This window comes from Arvicola amphibius, chromosome 7, assembly GCF_903992535.2.
Source record: "Arvicola amphibius chromosome 7, mArvAmp1.2, whole genome shotgun sequence".
Lineage (NCBI taxonomy): Eukaryota > Metazoa > Chordata > Mammalia > Rodentia > Cricetidae > Arvicola > Arvicola amphibius.
In genome coordinates this window covers 93634821-93656431 of record NC_052053.1, presented here as the reverse complement: position 1 = coordinate 93656431, position 21611 = coordinate 93634821, and the positions used below count along the sequence as shown (strand labels likewise).

General features: G+C 44.0%; 1 protein-coding gene across 2 annotated transcripts in view; it reads right to left on the bottom strand.

Moving 5' to 3' along the window:
* Positions 1 to 21611, bottom strand: part of Mlh3 (mutL homolog 3) — a 33332-nt gene that overhangs the window by 4269 nt on the left and 7452 nt on the right. The window contains exons 3-11 of one of the 2 annotated variants that reach the window (XM_038337636.1): positions 21055 to 21153; positions 19509 to 19594; positions 18653 to 18757; positions 16663 to 16735; positions 10161 to 10232; positions 7564 to 7675; positions 5677 to 5836; positions 861 to 884; positions 694 to 772 (exon numbers count right to left, since the gene is read on the bottom strand). In XM_038337636.1, coding sequence (XP_038193564.1) covers positions 694 to 772; positions 861 to 884; positions 5677 to 5836; positions 7564 to 7675; positions 10161 to 10232; positions 16663 to 16735; positions 18653 to 18757; positions 19509 to 19594; positions 21055 to 21153 — 810 coding nt within the window. The remainder of the gene's footprint in view (positions 1 to 693; positions 773 to 860; positions 885 to 5676; positions 5837 to 7563; positions 7676 to 10160; positions 10233 to 16662; positions 16736 to 18652; positions 18758 to 19508; positions 19595 to 21054; positions 21154 to 21611) is intronic. The other variant, XM_038337637.1, reaches the window with a different exon arrangement.

The following is a 21611-nucleotide window of genomic DNA, read 5'->3' as shown; positions in this document are numbered from 1 at the left end:
ATGTGTGTGTGTATATACATATATATATACACACACACACATATATACACACACACACACACACACACACACACACACACACACGAGCAGGAACAGCATAAGGCAGAACAACGAGATCTCTGCAGGGGGCAGACTGATCTGGGAGAGGCACAGGTGAGAAGACCGGAAGGAGAGAAACAGAATAGGGGGCAGCAGGTCATGGACAGTTATGGGGTTCCAAAGCTGTCACTCCCCTGGATGAGGTCAGCAATGCCACGTCCTCTACCCATCAGATCCCCTACTCAAGACCCCACCAGATCTAATGCATCCTGGACCAGCTCTAAAGGTTTCTCTGGAACCTTCTAAGCGTCTGGTCTTTATTTCCAGCCTAATTTCTTGGTACTCTTGGCTGCTCTTCATGAGAGGAATTTACTCCTGGCCTTTGTGGCTCTGCCAAGGCTGCTTCCTCATGCTGTGGCGAGCCCCAGGCTCACTGTGGGGTGACTCTGAGCAGGGTCCTCTAGGTCCACTCCTCTGCCTTCCCGGCCAGTCTGCACCCGCTCTGCTGTTTTACTTTTAAAAGTAGAGTCAGGTTCCTGACCTAAACTACACTCTGTAAAGGCGAGCAGGAGTGTGCACTGCCTCCTCTACAGTCACTGTAGCTCTGCCGGTGCTCAGCACACCCGAGATCCTAGCTGATGTGCAGGCTCTTACCATGGCAGGCCTGGGAGGCCAACACCTTCTGGACAGTCAGCGGCAGCGTTGCCTGGACGCCTCCTGTGGTCTGGATCAGCTACATTTTAACAGAAGGGAAATGAGATAATGAAGCCTTTTGCATGTAGCACTTCAGCCTGACACTCTCCAATAAGAGAAAAGCTTACCTCCACTTGTTCTCGAATAAATTCCTATAAAACCAAAAGAAAAACAGGCATGAATCTATTGTCCTCTTCACTTAGGATTTAAAACCATCCTCAACAACACAGGAAATGGTTCCAAAAATTGAAAAATGTGGTGACATGAAATCAAAAAGTCATCACAACAGAGGGGACAGAGAGCCTAAAGCGTGGGGGAAAACCTTTGCCCTTAATATAAGAGTTAACATTTAGATATATAAAGAGCAGCAGATTAAACACACACACACACACACACACACAGAGAGAGAGAGAGAGAGAGAGAGAGAGAGAGAACTGCCAGGCAATAGATGGGCTAATGAATTGAACAGACAATTCTTAAAAGAAATATAAATGGTCAATAAATATTTTTTAAAAGGTCAACATCCCTAGCCATCAGAAAATGAAAATTAAGCCTTTGAGATTCCACCTTACTCTAGTCAGAATCACTATCATTAAGAAAACAAATGGAGGCTGGAGAAATGGCTTGGCGGTACGAGCACTGGCTGCTCTGCCAGAGGACCCAGTTCAATTCCCAGCACCCACACGGCTGCTCACAACCGTCCTCCAGTTCTAGAGGGTCCAACACTCTCACATCGATGTGAATACAGACAAAACACCAATGCACAGAAAATAAAATAAAATATTTTTAAAAAATGAAGCCAGGTAGTGGTGGCCTACTCCTTTAAGCCCAGCACTCAAGCCAGAGGCAGGTGAATCTCAAAGTTCAAGGGCAGCCTGGTCTACAGAACAAGTTCCAGGACAGTAATGGCTGTACAGAGAAACCCTACCTAGAAAAAAATGAAAGAAAAAAAAGGCAGAGACAGAGACAGGGAAAGGAAAGAGAGAGAAAGAGAGAGAGAGAGAGAGAGAGAGAGAAAAGAAAGAACAAATCTTGGCAAGGATGTAGGATAAGAAGAAACCTCATCAATTGAAGGGAATGTGAACTACAGCAGCCACTGTGAAAATCAGTGTGAAGCCGTCTCCGAAAGCTAACCCAGAACTACCATGTGACCCAGCTAGCCCACTCATGGGTATGCATCAAAGCTCTCCATAGCCCACCACAAAGGGATGGCACATCCATGCCCACTGCTGCTTTCGCAACAGAAAGAAATCAGAACCAGCCTAGACACCCATCAACAGATGAACAGATAATCAAAACATGGGAATATACTAAGTGAGGTGTCCCGCCCATATGAAGATCTCAGCTTCTAATTGTTAATGTGTTCCTAGGTGAACAGATGTGCATAGAGACTAGGAACCAGAAAGGGCTCCTGAGACAAGACTGAGCAGTTCTGACGGCGGGGAAAGGGCAGTGGAACACAAGAGATATTAAGGTGTAAGGGGCAATCCGGGTGAAAGGACAGCAGGGGAAGGGAAGGGCGGGGAGATGGGAAGCAAATCAACCAAAAGACAGTATTCATGAAAATGTCACAAGAATGCCTGTTACTTTGTAAGTTCATTTTTAAATTTAGTTTTACTTAAATGTCATGTGTATGTGTGTTCTCCTCCATGTGTGTCTGCGGGCCACTTCAAGTTGAAAGGCTCATGTCCCAAAGCACACCTGAGACGTTTCTCCTCCCTTGCAGATCTTTGTCCTTGTGGAGACTTTTTTCCTCCTTCAAGACTGTCTTGCTACGAAGCCCAGTCTGGTCTTGAGCTTATGCTCTTCCTGCCTCGGTCTGCCTACATCCCTTTATTTACAAGTTAAATTAAACTCCAGGACCAGTGAGATGGCTCAGCAGGGATAGCCCAGGATTCCTACGGTAGAACAAGAGAACAGTCCTGACCTACACAGACACTCACGCGTGCGCACACAAAATAAAATAAAAAATTTTAACTAAAGCTGATACTATTAAATGTGCCAATTTGTTTAGCCTCTGGAGGCAAACTCTCTCAAGGCATGGTACATGTAATGATCTTTTAACAGCACTGTTGCTGTAAAGCTGAGAGGAATGGAAGCCAACACTAACTTCTGCTATTTTCTCTGGTGTGTGTGCAAGCAGGACTGTAAAACATGTTTATAAGCCTGAAGGGGCGAAGAAGGGTCTCATTTTCAGTTGATTTAATATTTCAGTTAATGTAGACAATCTAAATAACATTAAAAAGGCTCAGTCATGCCAAGCACAGTGGTATAGGCCTTTAATCCCAGCAGGTCTGTGAGTTCAAGGCCAGTGCTACAGAATGAGATCCTGCCTCAAAAAAAAAAAAGGAAAAGAAAAAGAAAAAGGCTCAGACATCAAACTGGAACACAGCCCATTAAGAATGTATCAATGAGCTGGACCATGACCATGGTAGTGCATGCCTTTAAGCCTAGCACTCAGGAGGCAGAGGCAGGTAAATCTCTGAACTCAAGGCCAGCCTGGTCTACAGAGAGTTCCAGGACAATCAGGGTTACACAGGGAAACCCTGTCTCAGAAAAAATAAAAAAAGTATTATGACTGCTAGATTTCTCAAAGTTACCTCCTCAACACTGAACTGCCCCAACTCTTCCAAAATCAACAAATCCTCCTATCAGCCTGACTAAATATAATCAGATTTTCTGAAACCATAAGCTTTGTTTTAATTTGAAGTAAACTCTTTAAGAGTATCTTTGAAGTCACTTCAGGAGTTTTTATTATAATTTTCTGGTTAAAACTTTAGGTATTGAATTACAGTAAGAGCCTCGCGGATCCTGTCTTTTGGAGTTGACACAATTTGAGTCCAAATCTGGAGCGGGAGTCTGAGAAGAAATGAGCTGTGTGGGCAGAAAAGAGCTCCGCTGAGGCAGAGCTGAGGCTGTCACCAACAGGCATCTTGGAAAGGGGAAAGGGAGACAACAAAGGCTGAGCCTGGGAGCGCCGCCTGCTCTTCAATGTCCTCCTTCCGTCTTAGAACAAAATGTCCTGCACATGCGAACTCGGCCACTTCTAACCTTCAGTCACCAGCCGTCTCTGTGCGCAACGGAGGCTTTGGCGTCTTCTCCTCGCAGACAGAAACCTGGGGCTTTGTATATGTTAGGCAAGCACTCTATCACTGACCCACATCCCCAGTCCTTTTGTTTGCTTGAGACACACACACACACACACACACACATACAGAGAGAGAGAGACAGACAGACAGAGAGAGAGAGAGAGAGAGAGAGACAGACAGACAGAGAGAGAGAGAGAGAGAGACAGAGAGAGAGAGAGAGAGAGAGAGAGAGAGAGAGAGAGAGAGAGAGAGAGAGAACAGAATGAACAGTCCTAAGTAATCCAGGCTAGTTGGTCTAGAATTATGTAATTCAGGCTAGCTTCAAGTTTGTAATCCCCCTGCCTCAGCCTCCCAAGTGCTGGAATTACAGGTCTGATACCAACTTGGCCAGAGTTCTAGGAAGAGTCAGCAGGCTTCACTCCTGACACACTCAGTCATCTGTCAGATTCCATCCCAATGGATGACTCAGAACATCAACCACAGCATCACCTACCCCAGCTGCTCAAGTCTTACTTCCTGGCCACTGCTAACTATTTCCTCTTGCTTACAGCTTCACTTAGTTGAAACAATGTTCACTTTGCCGGTTCTTCCTTCCTCAGTGTCCCCAACCATCTCCTAGCTCCCTCAGTGTCACCCCCTGTCCTATGGCTCTGCCTTTGCTCCTCCCCTCCCCCTTATCTTCCATCAGTCTCATTGTCTCCTGGCCCAAGTCACCAATTGTGTGGGCTGTTATGGCCACCAGATATGCACAATCCAGATTTCTTTTCTAGATACGAGTGACAGTCAGCCAGGCTCCTGGCACTTGAAGGCACCGTGTGCGCTGAGGTCACATCACCCCAGCAGGTGTGCTGCTGCTACTGCCTTCCTCCTCCTCCTCCTCCTCCTTCTCCTCCTCAGCAGCAGCACTGTCCGCATCCAGCCAGAGCTCTAGCAGCACGGCCATGTCTTTTCTCCTTTATTACTACTCTATGTGCCTTTCATATCGAATCTTCTGAAGTTTCCCTCTCATCTAGGTGTCAGATCTGTCCTTCCTTTCTATTCCCAGTACCACTGACTTAGTCAAACCATACAGCAACCAGTACAATTATTCGAACTCTTCAACCGCCTTCTAGCTTTTCCCAATCCTGCCCAAGTATCCTAACAGTCACCAACTCTATCTTAAAATTTCTGGGCATTATTTTATTACATGATTTGTATGTAAATGCATATGTATACATTCATGTGTGCATGTACACATGCCGTGGTGTATACTTGGAGGTCAGCAGATAGGCTGAGGGAAACTGTTTTCTCGTTCTACCGTGTAGATCCCGAGGACTGAACTCAGGTCAGATCTGGCTGTGGCACCTTCACCTGCTGAGCCATCTGGCTGCCTCTGAGTGTTTTGCCTAAATGTATGTAAGTGCATCACATGTGTGCCTGATGCCCATGAAGGCCAGAAAAGAGCATCGGAGCCCCTGGAACTGAGAACCGATGGTTGTGAACCAACACATAGGTGCTGGGGACAGAGCCGGGGTCCTCTGCAGAGCAGCACGTGATGAACTTGTGATTGTAAGCCACCTCTCCACCCCGCCTCACTGTGAGAGCTTCAACACCCCATGCCTCGGCCTCTTGAGCACCGTGACGACCAGCAGGGGCCACATGCACAGCTCTGTGACACTTCTGAACACGCCTCTGCTCTCCATGGGCCACTGTGTTATACTAAGTGTCCACCTCCTCTCTGTGAGCTAACTCAGTAATTCATCTTAACTTCTAGCACCTGGCACACTGAACGTAAGCCAAATGGGTGTTGGCTAAGGATGCACACTGGCGTCAGTGGTGTTCGGCTACTTCCCAGGCACTGGACGATGCATCTCACCTCCACGATGCTCTTAGTCACAGGAGACCTTCCTCTTCGGAGCTCACTGGCCTCCCTCTCTACAAAGCAGAGTGGCACTTTCCCCACAAGGATCAAAGAATCACTGGCATCTGGAAACATCAATTCCAGTCCCAGATCTTCCAAATATTTGTGGTAAGACCTAAAGAGACAGGCGCAGATGGAAGAGCGTGACTTCCCTCGCTTCAGTGCTAGTTCCAAAACTCGGTAGTTTGCAGAGGCGTCCATGACCTTTGGAAGCTGTATTGTTTTCCTTATATGTGTTTAGGATTTCATTATCAAATTTCCTCTTCAATTACAGTAATTCTCATCCACAGTTACACTTTCTAGGAATTCAGTTACTTGTGGCTGACCAGGATCCAAAAAAAAAAAAAAAAAGGAAAATTCCAGAAGTAAACTTCTTTTTTCTTTATTTTGGGGACTGCACTGGGGCCTTGCACATGCTAAGCATATGCATCTGCAGCCGTAAAATTTAAATTGCTGCTCTGAGAGTATGATCAAATCTCAGCTTGTCCCATTGGCACACCCTGTGTCCAGCATATTCCCCTAGATGCCACATGCCTGTTCACCATGCAGCTATCGGATGTCTACTCCACTATCACATTTTTAAAAAAGAGATTTATCTATTATATTTGTATCTCATGTGTATGAATATTAGCCTACATGCATGTGTACCACATGCTTGCGAGGCACCCGTGGAGTCCAGAAGAGAGCGTCGGATCCTCTGGAACCAAAGTTACAGTCGGCTGTGAGACTTCATGTGGTTGCTAGGACCCAAAGCTGGGTCCTGTGCAAAAGCAGCCAGTGCTCTTAAGATACTGAACCGTCTCTCCAGCCTAGTACTGTAGGTGTTATTCTCAAGTAACCCTTATTTTATTTCAATAATGTCCCCAGAACACATTAGTAGTGATCCAAAGCATTAAAAAAGGAAGACTGATCATGGTACAATGTGGCAATGTTACAGGACAAGCAGATTAGCCATGGTATAAGGTAGTAATCTATAGGGAAAATAATATATACACAGGGCTCAGTATTGCCATTTTCAGGCATCTTCTGAGGTCCTGGAATAAATCCAGCACACACCCATCCTTCTGTTTTTCTATTGAGAGAACCAATTTGCTTCCAAATCTTATTCCTAAACTTTCATTCTCCACTAAAGAACTAATTTACTGCTCCCACTTAAAGAAATTTGGCTCAAAGAAAAGCTCTGCAAATGTTTTGAATCATAAAAGAAAGAGGTAATTAACAGCCCCAAGAACTGAGAAGTCCCGCCTGGGGGTGTCTTGGTGGCAGTAAATAAGGGAATTTTCCTCTAGGGGAAAAAGCTCTATTAGTAGCAGTGCACATCCAAACCTGAAATGAACTGACAGTCTTTTCCTAGCCGCTAAGTGACACTGCCCAGAAGTGGGAAAATGACCTCTCTAGTCACTGCTCCAGGCCGCCCCACCCTTGCGTCACAGTACTTGGCTTCTTCCTAATAAGATTATGGTAATGAAGAATCTACAATGAACCAAGACACAAGAATGGAAGCAATTACTACCCTACTTTGCTCTCAGAAACAGCACAGCGTAAACACTTGGCTGTTCCAAGAAATAAGAAGAGTGTTCTAAGTCAACTGCTGGAAAAAATTATCAGGGAAATTCTATCCTGTACTCAATAGCTGTGCTGCAGAGGGAAGAATGGCACCGGGGTCAGAAGACAGGCTTCGAGTGCCTGCTCCTCAGCTAACTGTTAAGACCTTGGCTGAGCCATCCACTATTTTTGTCCCAGTTTCCTTTTCTGAAAAATATGGACTATTTATGCAGAAATCTAAAAACTTATTGTAAAGCTTTTATACTCCCAGCATCGTGCCCTCGAGGTGTTACTGACCGTAAGAGTCTCCTTTGCTCCTCTGATACTGTGATCGCTAGTGGAGGAATTATTGTGGATGACAGTAGTTTCTTCCGACCAGAGCTTTGTGGAGGCTGCTTCTCGTAGGAGTCTATTGGAAGGGAGACGAACGAGAACAAAGACCGGTACATTCAGTTAGAGGATGCCCGGAGAGGAAAGGCCACGGTAAAAGTTCTCTCCAACTAAGTACTGTGCTCAGTGTTCGGGCTACACTTTGGATTCTAGTAGTAAACTAAGGGATATTCAGACATTTTACTCATTTTAGCGGTTTTTCAAATAAGAAATAGAAGACTAAGCCCTTACATCCCAATGAACAAGGCAGTGTTCCCATTGTTAATTTGTGTGGTATCAGTACAGAGCCACATAATGTGGCATAATGTCTGCAAGTCAAGTCAAGAGGGTTTCTTGGCTCCTTCTGAAAGGTTTCTCAGTCTTTGAAAAGAATTTGCCAGTATTATTCACAAATGATACAGAAAATAAGCTTGGGTGTGAATTTAAGAAAATTATTATTATTTCATTAAAAAATTATGTAGGCCAGGTTGTGGCAGCTCATGCCTTTAATCTCAGCTTTTGGGAAGCAGAGGTAGGTGGATCTCTGTGAGTTCAAGGCCAGCTTGCTCTACAGAGTGAGTTCCAGGACAGGTTCCAAAGTTACACAGAGAAACCCTGTCTCAAAAAAAAAAATTATGTGTATGGATGTTTTGCCCACATGTATGTCTGTGTACCATGTGTGTGCCTGGTGCCCACAGAGGCCAGGAGAGAGCATTAGAACCTGTGGAAATGAAGTTACAGATAGTTGTGAGCTGCCATGTTGTGCTGGGAATTAAACCTGGATTCTCTGCAAGAGCAGCCAGTGCTTTTAACTTCCAAGCTATCTCTCCAGTCTCATTTACGATTGTGTATGCGTGTGGTGTGATGTGGGTGTAAGGCAGGGGGCTCCACACAAGCCAGGGCCCTCTACACACGTGGATATCAGAGGACAACTTTTTGGGAGTCAGTTTTCTCTCTTCCCTCATTATTGCGGGTGATGGGACTGAACTGGGGCTGTCAGCCTGCATAGCAAGTGTTTGCCAGTTGAGCTGTCTCACTGACCCCTAAGTTTGTTTCTAATGAGCCAAATTTTTTATTTATTCATTTCTTGCATTTCAAGTTTACTTTGATGACATCCTTAGCCTGAGATTCTTTGCCACAACCCTTAACAGTTACACCACAGCCAACCACTTTAATAATTGTTATGGTCTTGAGTAAGCCATGGTAAGATAGGGTCTCCTGATCTCCCTTTCTTCCTCTGACAATTTTGTATGCAAAAATCTCACAATTTTGCACAGCCAGTTCATTTCTTGTGGTTGCCAGCCTTCTTAAAGCCAACAGCTCGGGGCTGGATAGATGGCTCAGCAGTTAAGAACACTGACTGCTTTTCTGGAGGACCTGCGTTCAATTCCCAGCACCCACATGGCAGCTCACAACTGTCTGTGACTCCAAAATCTAAGATAAGGACTCAGTGTAAAGGGTTTCCAGCAGCTTAACACATGCTCACCATGAAGATAGGTCTGTGCGAAATTACCACAAAATCAGCAGCAAATCAGCTTGCTATTTAGTCAAAGAAACAAAATGCCTGATTTGCTAGTTGCCAAACAAGATCAGCAACTACCTCCAGCTGCTGCGAAACCCACTGTCTTTCACTCACCAAGTGAGCAAGGGGAGCTCAAACTGTAAATCCTTCCTCAAACTAAGTATCTTTTCTATCACTGTTTTGACTGTATCTTTCTGAACTCTTGGGACTTCATTTGTTTGTTTTTCAAGACAGGGATTCTCTGTCTAACAGCCCTGGCTGTCCTAGAACTCTGCAGACCAGACTGGCCTTTGCCTGTCAAGTGTTGGGATTAAAGGCATACACTGCATCACCTGGAAAAATACACTTATGGCTGTTTTTATGGGGGAGGGGGTCTTCATTTTATAAGGGCAAAGAAAATGGCAGTGACATTATTGCCATTTCAGTTCATGAAACATCTACCTGGAGAAACCCTATCTCAAAAACAAACAACAAATCAAAAAGCACAGGCACTTTGGAAAGATACATTTAGATAGCACTGATACTAGCTGCCCAAGATAAAATGAAAGACAAGGGTGTAGGGCATGCTTTATTATATCTCCTTCTGTTTCTTTCAGAATTAGATCAATTTGATCACACTACTTGCACCCAAATAAACAAGATTTTAAAATAAAAGTATTATATGGGGCTTGGTGGACTGTGGGGAAGGCCCAATGAGAGCTCACAGGTATCCACTGGAGAGCATCCCTTTGTGCTAGGAGTCATATAAAACAGCCCAGTCCCTCGGTAAGTCTGGGCGGAGAACAAATACATAGGAGATGTGCCTCTGACCAAGTCAGTCAGACCCACATGTTTGAGTTGGCAAAGCAAACCAGTCTTCCCACTGGTTTCCAGACTGGGTGATTTCAGCCGAATTTTTCAAACGCACAATGCATTCCTCCGCACACGTCCCAGTGAGGAAGCTCCTCTAGCCATATTAACTGTGCCAGGAGTCTGGAATCTCCAGCTGCAGACAGACACTTACCAGTAATGAGCTGCTCCAAACGAACTCGCTCATGGGCAGCGTGCTGATCCACCAAGACGAGCAGGTTTCCACCTACAAAACCATCCATGGTTACTGGCGTTTCCAATCTCAGATTAAAGGAATCATAAAGTGTGGCATAAACATAAGATACACTGAGTAGATACAATTGTACTTTTTTATTTTTTGAGACAGGGTCTTGCTATATATATAGCGCTAACTGGTTAGAACTTCCTGTGTAGACCAGGGTGGCCTTGACTTCACAGAGATCCACCTGCCTCTGCCTCCCAGGTGTTAGGACTAAAGGTGTGTGCATTCACACCCAACTCAATTACACTTTATATTAAAAAAAAAAAACCCTTGAGATTATCAATAAATTAACAAATTCATTCCTGGTTTAAAAAAACTCTTTAATTCATCAGTATTTCATTTAGAAAAGAAAGTTACATTTTTAAATGTATTCAATACAGATTTAGCTTTATTAATTCAACTTTACCACAATGAGGAATTATTAGAAAATGCAATGTATATATTATAATCAATGGATCTTGATTTGTAAGCCACTCTGAAACTCAAGAGCATACTTGTACACTTTAGATCAGAAGCCAGGGATTTTTTTTTTTTTTTTTTTTTTTTTTACAAAGAGGCAGAAAGAAAATATTTTATGCTTTTTAGGCCAGATGGATTCTGTCACAACTTCTCAACTATTCATTTTGAGTCAAAGCAGCCACAATCTGTGCCACTATAGCTATGTTCCAATAAAACTTTATTTATGGACACTGAAGCAACTGCGTATGATGTGGCTATGTCAAGAAGTCTTTTGTTTTTTTCCTAACCATGTAAGGATGTAAAAGCCATTACTTCCCTGGCTGCAGAGAAACAGACTGTCACTGTGTCTACTCACAGGCTGCAACTGTAACTGTTTTAGGCTGGGGCTTCCCACACTATTCTGGGTGAGCCTGTCACCTGGGAGCATATTCAATGCAGAATCTGATCAAGAGGTCAACAGCGGGGAATTTCTGCAATTCTAACTAACTCCCAGATGATCTTGCCTACTGGCCCCACTTTTTAAAAATGTTTTGTTTTTGTTTTGTTTTTTGAGACAGGGTTTCTCTGTAGCTTTGGAGCCTGTCCTGCAACTAAATTTTTTTTTATGAGGGCCAAAGAGGTGGTTTATCAGTTAAGAACACTTGTTTCAGGGCTCAGAGAGGCCACACGTGTTGCGTTCCCTTGGCGGTGAGCCCCTGATGGGGTGCTGGAGATAGAATTCTTTTTTTTTTTTTTTTGTTTTCGTTTTATTAATGATAGAAGAAATGCTTTTTACTGAAAATATACTTTTTTCATACAATATATTTGTATTATGGCTTCCCATCCCCCACACCTCCCATATCCTCCCCATTTACACACCCAGCCAGACCCACACCATTTCTTTCATTCTCTCATTACAATGAAAATAGGCATCTAAAATGAGGAGGAGGAAAAATAAAGACAAACCAAACAGAATAAGCAAAAAAAAAGGAGCCAAAGAAAAATCAGCAGAAACAAATACAGACGCTGAGACACATACATTCACACACATAGAAAACTCATAAAAACTAAAATCAGAAACCACAACATGGAGAATTCTTGAGGAGCTGTGTGGCTCAATTAACCACTGAGCTGTCTGTCTCTCCACCCCCACAGGCTTCACTTTTAAGAGCAGGACTTCAGAATTTCAAGGACAAGCAAGGGAACAAAGATTTTAGAAGTCAAACCTACAGGGAAACCTCAGGGACAGGACAATTTTCCGTGACATTATTATACCTTTCAAAAGCTGCATTTGTATTATTTTGGACCAATAGATTGTAGCTTATTGTTATTAATCATATTGACACAAAAGCTCTTCTCTTGAATTTGATCAAAATAGAAAATGTCTTTTTCTTATTTCTATTAAAAGATTAAACATTCTCCCACGATGCTGTGATAGCCTTGATTGTCAACTCGACACAATGTAAATCACAGAGAGCTTTCTAGAACAGGCTGGCCGGTGGGCATGTACGTAGAGGACGATTTTGATAAAGGTGCCTGGAAGTATGAGACACCATGCCCTGGGTTTGTGGCGCAAACTGAAAGAGCAGATAACGCAAGCCAAGAAGGTGGCAAGCCCGTGCAAACCTCTCTCCTCCAGACTATGGGTGTGATGTGACTAGCTTCTTCAAATTCCTGTCTGGCTTCTTCTCAGTGATGGAATGTACTATGAAGTTGTGAGCTAAAATAAACTTTCTTCCTTGCATTGCTTTATGTCAGGATATGTTGTCATGGCTACAGAATGAAACTAGGGGAGATACTCTCAAATTCCCAGCAGGAAAGCCTAAGGTTTCAAGTAAAGAAAACAGACAATTTACTTTTTATTGTTGAGACAGGATTCATTGTATCCCAGGCTGGCTGCAGACTACTATGTAGTGAAGATGACATTGAACCTCTGATCCTCCTGCCTGATACGTAAGCATTCCGCCAATTAAGCAACACCGCAATAAACACTCCACAAACAGACTTTCTTTTTTCCCTGTGTGTACAAGCCGAGGTCAATCTCAGGTGTTGTTCTACACCAATCATCTTTTCTGAGAGGGCTCTCTCACATGCTTGGAGATTATCAAGGATGAGTTTCGCTGGCCTGTGCGCCCCAGGGATCCACCTGTCTCTGCCTCTGCAGCACTGGGATTATAAGTGCATGCCAGCACACCCAGCTTTTGAAATTAATTTTTATTAGTTAATTTATTATACCAATTATTTTTAGGTTAGAAAACGAAGGGAAGTATTTCATCATGGCATCTACACAGAAAGGTACAGGTACTTGTTGCCAAGCATCAAGGCCTGAGTTCTGTCTTCAGGATCCACCTGGTAGAAGGAGAACGCCAACTTCTGGACCAAGCCCTGAACAAAATCTGTTTTTTTCTAAATCTATAATCCATGATAAAGTTGAACTGGTAAGTTACATACAGTAAGAAATTCACAATAATAAAAAAAATAGAGCAGGGCTGGGGGTATGTAGCATGCCCAGCACTGTAAAGATAAATAAATAAAAGGTAAATACAGCTCTAACGGTGTGCCGGAATAAAACTGCTAACGTCATTTCTATTGTGGCCGGTACCATTACTAAATAGAATAAGGTTTCTTTCAATATGTGGTACTGTCTGCAGCTACAGAGTAATGTACAGCTAGAATACACAGCACGGGGCCGGGCGGCGGTGGCGCACGCCTTTAATCCCAGCACTCGGGAGGCAGAGGCAGGCGGATCTCTGAGTTCGAGGCCAGCTTGGTCTACAAGAGCTAGCTCCAGGACAGGCTCTAGAAACTACAGGGAAACCCTGTCTCGAAAAAACAAAAACAAAAACAAAAACAAAAACAAAAAAAACAAAAAAAAAAAGAATACACAGCACGGATACACAGGAGTCATTTGCAGCTTGGGTGGACCACAGTAAGACGATACGAGATGACGTCATGCTACTCATAGAGCAGCGTGAAACTTAAGACTTGCCAGTTGCTTTTTTCTGGAATTTTCCACATAATAATCTGACCTTGGTTGACTGTGGGTAACTGAGACTGAGTAACACAAGACCACAGACACAGGCAGACAACTGACTGTGCTCAGAACCCAAATCAAAGACAGCCTCCTCACTCGCTGCCGGTCTCTCCCTCCCAGGTCTCAGATTTCTAGTCCTTCTTTACAGTCCTCATGAGCAGCAATGGCTTGCGCCCCAGCTCTCCAGACGGCCCTCGGTGCCAACGTCTCCACTGTCACACAACTGAACAGGCCTCCCTTAGCAAACACCACAGCAGCAGACGGTACGAGGTCCTGGGCAAGACAGCCTTCTATTTTCTTCGTTTCTCTAGTTGTTCCTTCTCCTCTTCTGCTGGGCTGCCTTTCGTCTCAGCTGTTACAGGTTGACTTGTTCTAGATTCAGGGCTTCTCTCCACTCTCCACATTTCTAGGTGATAAAACTCAACCACCAATAACTGACCCTGCGCTGACAACTCGAATCTATATCACCAGGTCAGAACACTCTAGCCCACACCTGCGCTAGCCAAACACATTCCCGCGCCTCCTTGTGAACATTTCAAAGGGAATTTAGACTAAACTGGTGATTTTCATCCTCCCAGCCTGCTCCACCTCTTGGTCTTGCAACATCATCCACTTGGCCATGGAGGTCAGAAAGCTAGGAGTTACCTTTGATATATCCCTCTCCCATAACCATCCATCACCAAGTCCTGTTGACCTTATCTCCTGCTTTCCTGACGCATCCACATTTTTCTGTTTGTTATACCGGAGGTGAGGTCACACGTGGTAGCCCAGGCTACACTATCTAGCCTGGCACCAGTCTTCCTGCCTTGTCTTCTGAGTACGGGATTATATGCACAGGGCACCACATAGCCCTAATGCTTTTACTTCGCCTTCGTCTACCATGATCCTAGTAGCCACTTCTTAGATGCTGCAGTTCTCTTCCCAATTGTCTCTTTGGAGTGCCCAGAACTCCACCCAAACTCAGTCCATTCTCCAAACTGTACTAGAAGAGTCCTCCTAAAACAGGACATGGTATGACATGCAGCATTCCAAAGACAAAGACCAGGAAACATCCAACTGTTTCCAGCCAGTGCTGGGTGGGACAGAGCGAAGCCTGAAACACATTCAATACCTGGCTACGGCTTCTTCCCAGCTCTATCTCCACGCCTACTCTTCTGCTATCACCTAACAAGGAGGAAATTACAAGTTACTTGCTCACTGTCTTCCTTGACATGTTCATACTTCAGTCTCATTTTACCAAGAACTGTCTGCTGACCTCCCTGGCAAAATCAAATCTCTCAGTATCAGTTTTTACACCATCTTCTACTTTTCCCTAAGAGCTACCTTAAAATTTTATGTGTTTGTATCTATTTCTCCCATCTATTTTTTCCTATCAATGTACCCCGAGGGCCTGGTACAGTCCCTAGCAAACAAAAGGCATTCAAACAGTATTTGTTGAATAATTTATGTAAGAACTATTGTTTAAGCAAGTCACTACCTGATTCTGTATATTTTTTTTTTAATTTTATGTATCTGAGCGTTCTGCCTAGCCATACATCTATGACCGCATGCATGCCTGGTGATTGAGGAGGCCAGGAGAGGGAGTCAGATCCCCTGATACCTGAGTTACAGACAGCTCTGTAAGCCACCATGTGATGCTGAGAGTCTAACCCAGGTCCTCTGGAAGAAAAACCAGTGCTCTTAACCACTGAGCCAAACAGATCTTCAGCTTCCTGATTCTGTGTAACTCTTGACAAACCTAGCAGAACACACCATATAAACTTACATAAACTGATTACTTTTGATGAGAAGACTGTAAACGGAGCTGGAGCGGAGGGTGGGGGTGGAAGGAATGGGTCAGCGGGTAAAGCACCCGCCTTACAGCACCAGGGCTTGAGTTAGATCCTTAGAATCCATGTAAAAAGGCCTGACAGTGGTGCACACTTGCAATCTCAAAACTGGAGAGGAGAAGACAAGAAGAGGCCTGGGGCTCAGTGGCCAGCCAGTCTAGCCTAACTGCTGACCTCCGGGTGAATAGGAAATCCTGTCTCAAAGGAGATGGATGGCATTCCTGAATGTGACACCCAAGCTTACCCTTTAACTTCCATGCGTATAGGTGAGCACCTTTGTGTACACACAGTCATTACAGAGGGAGGCTGGGGAGCTCAGCGGTAAAACAAATACTCGCTGTGCAGCATGAAGATGGAATTTGGATCCCGAGCATCTACATAAAAGCCTGAGTGTGGTGGGCCACACTTACAGCTGCAACAATGGGGAAGGTAGAGACAGGCATATGAGGCAGGGTTGTTGCTGGACAGCCACTCTAGCAGAACAGTAGGCCCCAGGTTTACAAGAAACCTTGTCTCAAAAGGTAGGGTGGGAAGTACTGGAGGAAGGCACCCGAAGTTACCCCTGGCCTCCCCATGTCTGTCTTGTCTGTCTGTCCGTCCGTCTGTCTGTCTGTCTGTCTGTCTGTCTCTCTCTCTCTCTCTCTCTCTCTCTCTCTCTCTCTCTCTCATGCAAAAAAGTCACAACGTAAGACATTTTAAGGAAGTGGAAGATGAACTTCCCCCTTTGCCCACCCTCTTTTCATTTCCACGGTGACTGCTATTAGCAGTTTAATTAGCCGGATGTGGTGTGGCACAGGCCTGCAATCCCAGCAGTCAGTCTGAGGCATCAGGATTCCATGAGTGTGAGGCAATCCTGGGCTACACCTCAAAAGACCAAAATCTTAATATGCCTCTTATGTGTGTCAATGTACTTAAAGTCCATCTACCTAAAAACCTGTCTCTTACTTTAGGTCAGTTTCCCTTTATCTGTTTAAATCACTGAAATTACAACAATTTCAAGTTGTTGATCCCAAACAAGTTGTCATATCCCACAACAAGAGTACCCCCAAGTACTGTAAAAGACAGTGACCAGAACCCCAGACGGCTTATTAACTGAAGCAAACCCCGTGCTTACCTGCTTTGCCACTCTCCCCCATCTTCGTGCTCATTAGGCAGGCAATGAACTTGTTATCCACTTGCTGGAGAACCTGCCATTCATTCAGACAAACAACGTGACAATAACAATTAGCCAAGGCTTACCTGCATCAAGAGCTAAGCTAACCCTTTACATGCTAACACCCACAGCTGAGACCTAGGCGAGGAGCCGGCTAGAAGGCCCCATGGGTGAAAGTGCCCTTACCAGAGTTTCGCCTTTGGGATCACATGCAGGTGAGAGCTGACTCCTGCAAGCTGCTCTCTGACACATATGTGAGCTCGCTCCCAAGACACACAACAAAGACTTGTTCTAAAACACTGGTTAAGGGGCTGCTGATGGTGAGACAGTTCTGAGATGGGGTGAAAGGGTGGGTAGGGAGGCCAGGTTGGGACAGGAAGAACGCTAGCTGGCAAGGTCAGAGTACCTCTGCAATGTTTCCAGCAGAGAGACTCTCAGGAACACATATGACCAGAGACTACTAATGAACAGAACTAAATTAATTTATTTCTCTTTTTAAAGACACTGTCTTAATGTGTAGCCCTGCCTGACTTGGAACTCTCTGTAGACCAGGCTGGCCTCCGTCTCACAGAGATCCCCCTGCCTCTGCCTCCCGAGTGCTGGGATTAAAGGTGTGCGCCATCATGCACTGCATAAAATACAAATCTTCAACTGTGAAAGCCAGGAAAGCCATTTTGAAAAGAGTTAGTCTAAGAGCAGAAGTAAAAGCCACCACCAGCTTCAGACTGGGGAGCTTCCCCTCTGTCCAGGCTCCTCCTCCCCAGAGGTCTCGTTCTGGGCAGAAAAGTAGAGGTGACAGGGGTGCCCCTTTTGTTAACGAACTTCCCACTCTACAGCTTCCTTAACCTTTGCAGCTTCACACAGGGAGGGTCATTCAAAAGTGAGGATTCTGCTCAGGTAAGGGCAATGTTGATTTATAGATAATTTGTTGGCATTTGTCATATAGTTATAAAATATAAGATCCAAATACAGAACTGCAGAACTGTTCAACCTCCTTGGCACAATTCATCCCCTGAAGACCTACTCGCATGCACTATTCAGAATATTCTTCTTTGCTACTGAATTTTTTTTGCATTTTTTATCCTGATGATAAAAATTCAAGGTTCTAGCAGTGCAGTAGCAGCACATGCCTTTAATCCCAGCACTCGGGAGGCAGAGGCAGGCGGATCTCTGTGAGTCTGAGGCCAGCCTGGTCTACAGAGCAAGTGCCAGGGCAACCAGGGCTATGCAGAAACCCTCTCTCAAAAAAACTAAAAATAATAATTATTAGTAATATTATTAACTATTATTATTATGATTATTTTAAGATTCCAGTCATATTAAAAACAAACACACGTGTGATGGCTATTCTTGGTTGTCAACTTGACTACATCTAGAATTAACTAGAACCCAAGAGTCTGATATACCTATGGGGGATTTTTTTCTTAATTAAATTATTTAAAGTGGGAGGACCCACTTTTAATTCAGACTTTTTGAGGTGAGAAGATACATCTTTAATCCAGATCTTTTGAGGCAGGAAGCTCCTCCTTTAGTCTAGGCCACACCCCCTGCTGGCAGCCTATATAAAGGTCATGGAAGAAGGAAGCTGGCTCTCTGCTGTCTTGCCCTCACTCTCGATGGTAAATCCACTCCTTCACTGGCAACAGAGCCTACTTCTTTGGGATTCCTGTGTAAACTGAAGATCAGCTGAGACATCCAGGCTTGTGGACTGAACAACGACTGGCTTCTTGGACCTTCAGTTGGTAGGCAGACATTGCTGGACTAGCTGGACCAGAGCCCGTGAGCCACTTCCATCAATCAGTCTATCAGTTCCGTTCCTCTAGAGAAGCCCAATACAGCAGCATGCTTGACTAATACAGTTTCACTCATTAAAAAAAAAAAAACAACAACAACTCATTTTCACTAAAGTTAGTCTAGCTTAATCACTGCATGGATTTTGGTGCTGATTTACCTGCATTGAATGGATCATCTCTTTGGTGAAGCGATAGGGATATAGCACGTTGTGGATTTTAACCGCTAAGCTTTCAGCCTGGCCACTGCTGACATCAACAGCAACCTAGGAAGACGCAGTAAAAACACAATTTAATTTTTAATGTCTGTGGAACTGTTTTACCAATGATTTCAAAGTCCTTGAAAATACACATTTTTTGGGGGGGGGGCTTGGAATATACAGGTGAGTGACAGAGTACTGCTTAGCATATGCAAGGCTCTCGTTTCAATTCCCAGCACTGCAAAAAAAAATAAAATAAAACCAAAACCAAACAAGGATTTTCATATATCCTACTAGAAATAGGATGAATGTAGGAAACCTATAGATAAGTTTAAGTTTACAGATAAGAATAAGTTGTCTAACAATTTTTTTAGAAACACTGACAAAACCTAGAATCATTTCAGAACAGTTTGTTTATGCCCCATGATTAAGTCCTTAAAGACAGCTTAAGTGAAGAAGCAGTAGTCCAGTGCTCGTCTACTATCCATGCTCATTAGCACACTGAGTGCAGGCTGTGACAGCGCATCAAAGAGAGAACAGGGCAGGCCACACAGGCCTGTCCCCACGGAGAAATGGCCCTGCAAGCCGATAAATACCCTCGCTTCACACTGAATATACACGCTTAATCCAAAATTCTTCACCTTCCAAAATACAGGTTTATTCTTTCTACACTAAGCACTAACTTCTGAGTATATCATCTAGAAATCTGCCTACTTTCCATTCATAATTACAAATTCATATACTCATGCATGCCCATATCCAGCTTAAATGAAGTTCAAATTTATAAACAGGCAAAGAAAAAGTACTACAGACCCACCTCTGGGTGCCGGGCAAACACTGGGTTGTGCCAGTCTGAAAACAAGGACTGAAGTGATTCACGGACAACAGCAGCATCCACAGAATCTACGGCAAAGGGGACAGACAGCTGCCATCAAGAACTCAGAAAAGAGTGTCCTCTCCTACTGAGCTACGGCCTCCAGACAAAGAGTAGACACATTATCCCCACACTCCACCAACAGTCAGAGCCTCTACTGTGTCCCTATATTCGTTTTGATGTTACTTCTTTGGTTTTGCAGAGGTCTTACCATGTAGCTCTGGCTGGCCTAGAACTCACTATGCAGACCAGGCTAGCCTCAAACTAGACTCCAAAGTGAGTCACAAAGACTCACGTGCCTCTGCCTCCTGAGTGCTGAGATTAAAGGCGTGCACCACCACTGCCCAGCTTGGTACTACTTTTTCTTAGATATATTTATTTATTTTGAATACAGTATTTTGCCTGCATGTATGCATGTAGGCTAGAAAGGGTGCCAGATCTTATTTTAGATGGTTATGAGCCACCATGTGGTTCCTGGGAATTAAACTCAGGATCTCTGGAAGAATAGCCAGTGCTCTTAACCACTGAGCCATCTTTTCTGTCCCTGGTGCTATTTTTTAAACTAGTATTATGATTGCACCTTCTGAGACAGCTCTTCTGCAAACTGTCTAGTAGAAGAGTGGTTCTCAACCTTCATAATGCTACGATCCTTTAATACAATTCCTCATGTGGTGGTGACTCCAACCATAAAAGTATTCCATTGCTACTTTATAACTATAATTTTGCTACTGCTGTATATGTAATTTAAATACCTGATATGCAACCCAAGGGGTTGCAACCTATAGGTCAAAAACTGCTGGTCTATACCAATGCTCCAGGGGCCTGGAGAGATGGCTCAGAGGTGAAAAGGGCCTGCTGCTCTAGCAGAAGACCCAGGTCTGGTTCCTGGTACCCACACGGAGGCTCATAACCATCTGTAACTCTAGTTCAGAGAATCTGATGCCCTCCTCTTGCCAAGGGCATTGGATACACATGGTGCACAGATATGCATGCTGTCGAAACATCCATACACAAAATAAAACTAAGTAAGTCTTAAAACAAAAGAAGAATATTTCCAAGTGCGTGTACAGAAAAAAAACTATAGTTCCATTTTTCTTGTTGCCTTTTGATAAAAATATACTTAAGTGACTTTAAGAAAGAACAAAAACAAAAATAATAGGTTTCTTTAGTTTTTTTCCAAAGAATTTTACAAAGATCAAAGTACTGTAATATGGAGAAATTCAATCTTTAAAAATAAGAAACGTGTCCCCAGTCTCAGACACCATAGCCTATGCATAATCATCCAGCACCAACCGCCAGTCTGGAAAAGCAATTTCTGATCTACATGCATGCACCGAATCACTTAGCTCTGCTGCTCAACAGAGCCGTGGGGAATTCTGGCTCCCGAGGCACAGCTGGTGCCAACCACGCTTCAGAAAGACCCTGCTTAGTCTTCCGCACTGAGCAGGACAGAGTGTCTCCACACACAGCCTCTGGCATTTGCTCTCACCTCTCGCCTTTTGTCTCAGCATAATCCTCTCCTCCTGAGATCTCGGAAGGAAAGGAAGAATAAGATCGCTTCTAAAGGGATGGCACCTGTACTGAACCCCTAAACAAAAAAAAAAAAAAGAAAAACCTACAAATTTGAACTCAACATACAAACTATAAAAATTATGTAAAATCTTTCTCTACAAACTAAATGAAGACAGAAGGCAGACTACTAAATACTACATGGAAAATCAGAATTTTCAATGAAATTATTTGCTAACTTATTTACATTAACACATCATCTGTTTATCATAGATATGACTTTCAATGGTGCAATGTGCAGGCTGCAGGGACATACTAGGCATTGTCTTCAGACATTTTCCATGGTCATATCTCGAGTAAATGATGCAGCTACTGGAATCCAGCAGATAAAGGTTGGGGTGCCACTAAATACCGTACAAGGTATACTTATTCAGAAAAGTCTTGTCAGACACACCCTTGTACTTCATGATCACCCACAACCTGCTGTAGCCTTTACAAATGCCCAACTTTTAAGTGTCTTACCCACAACCTGTGGCC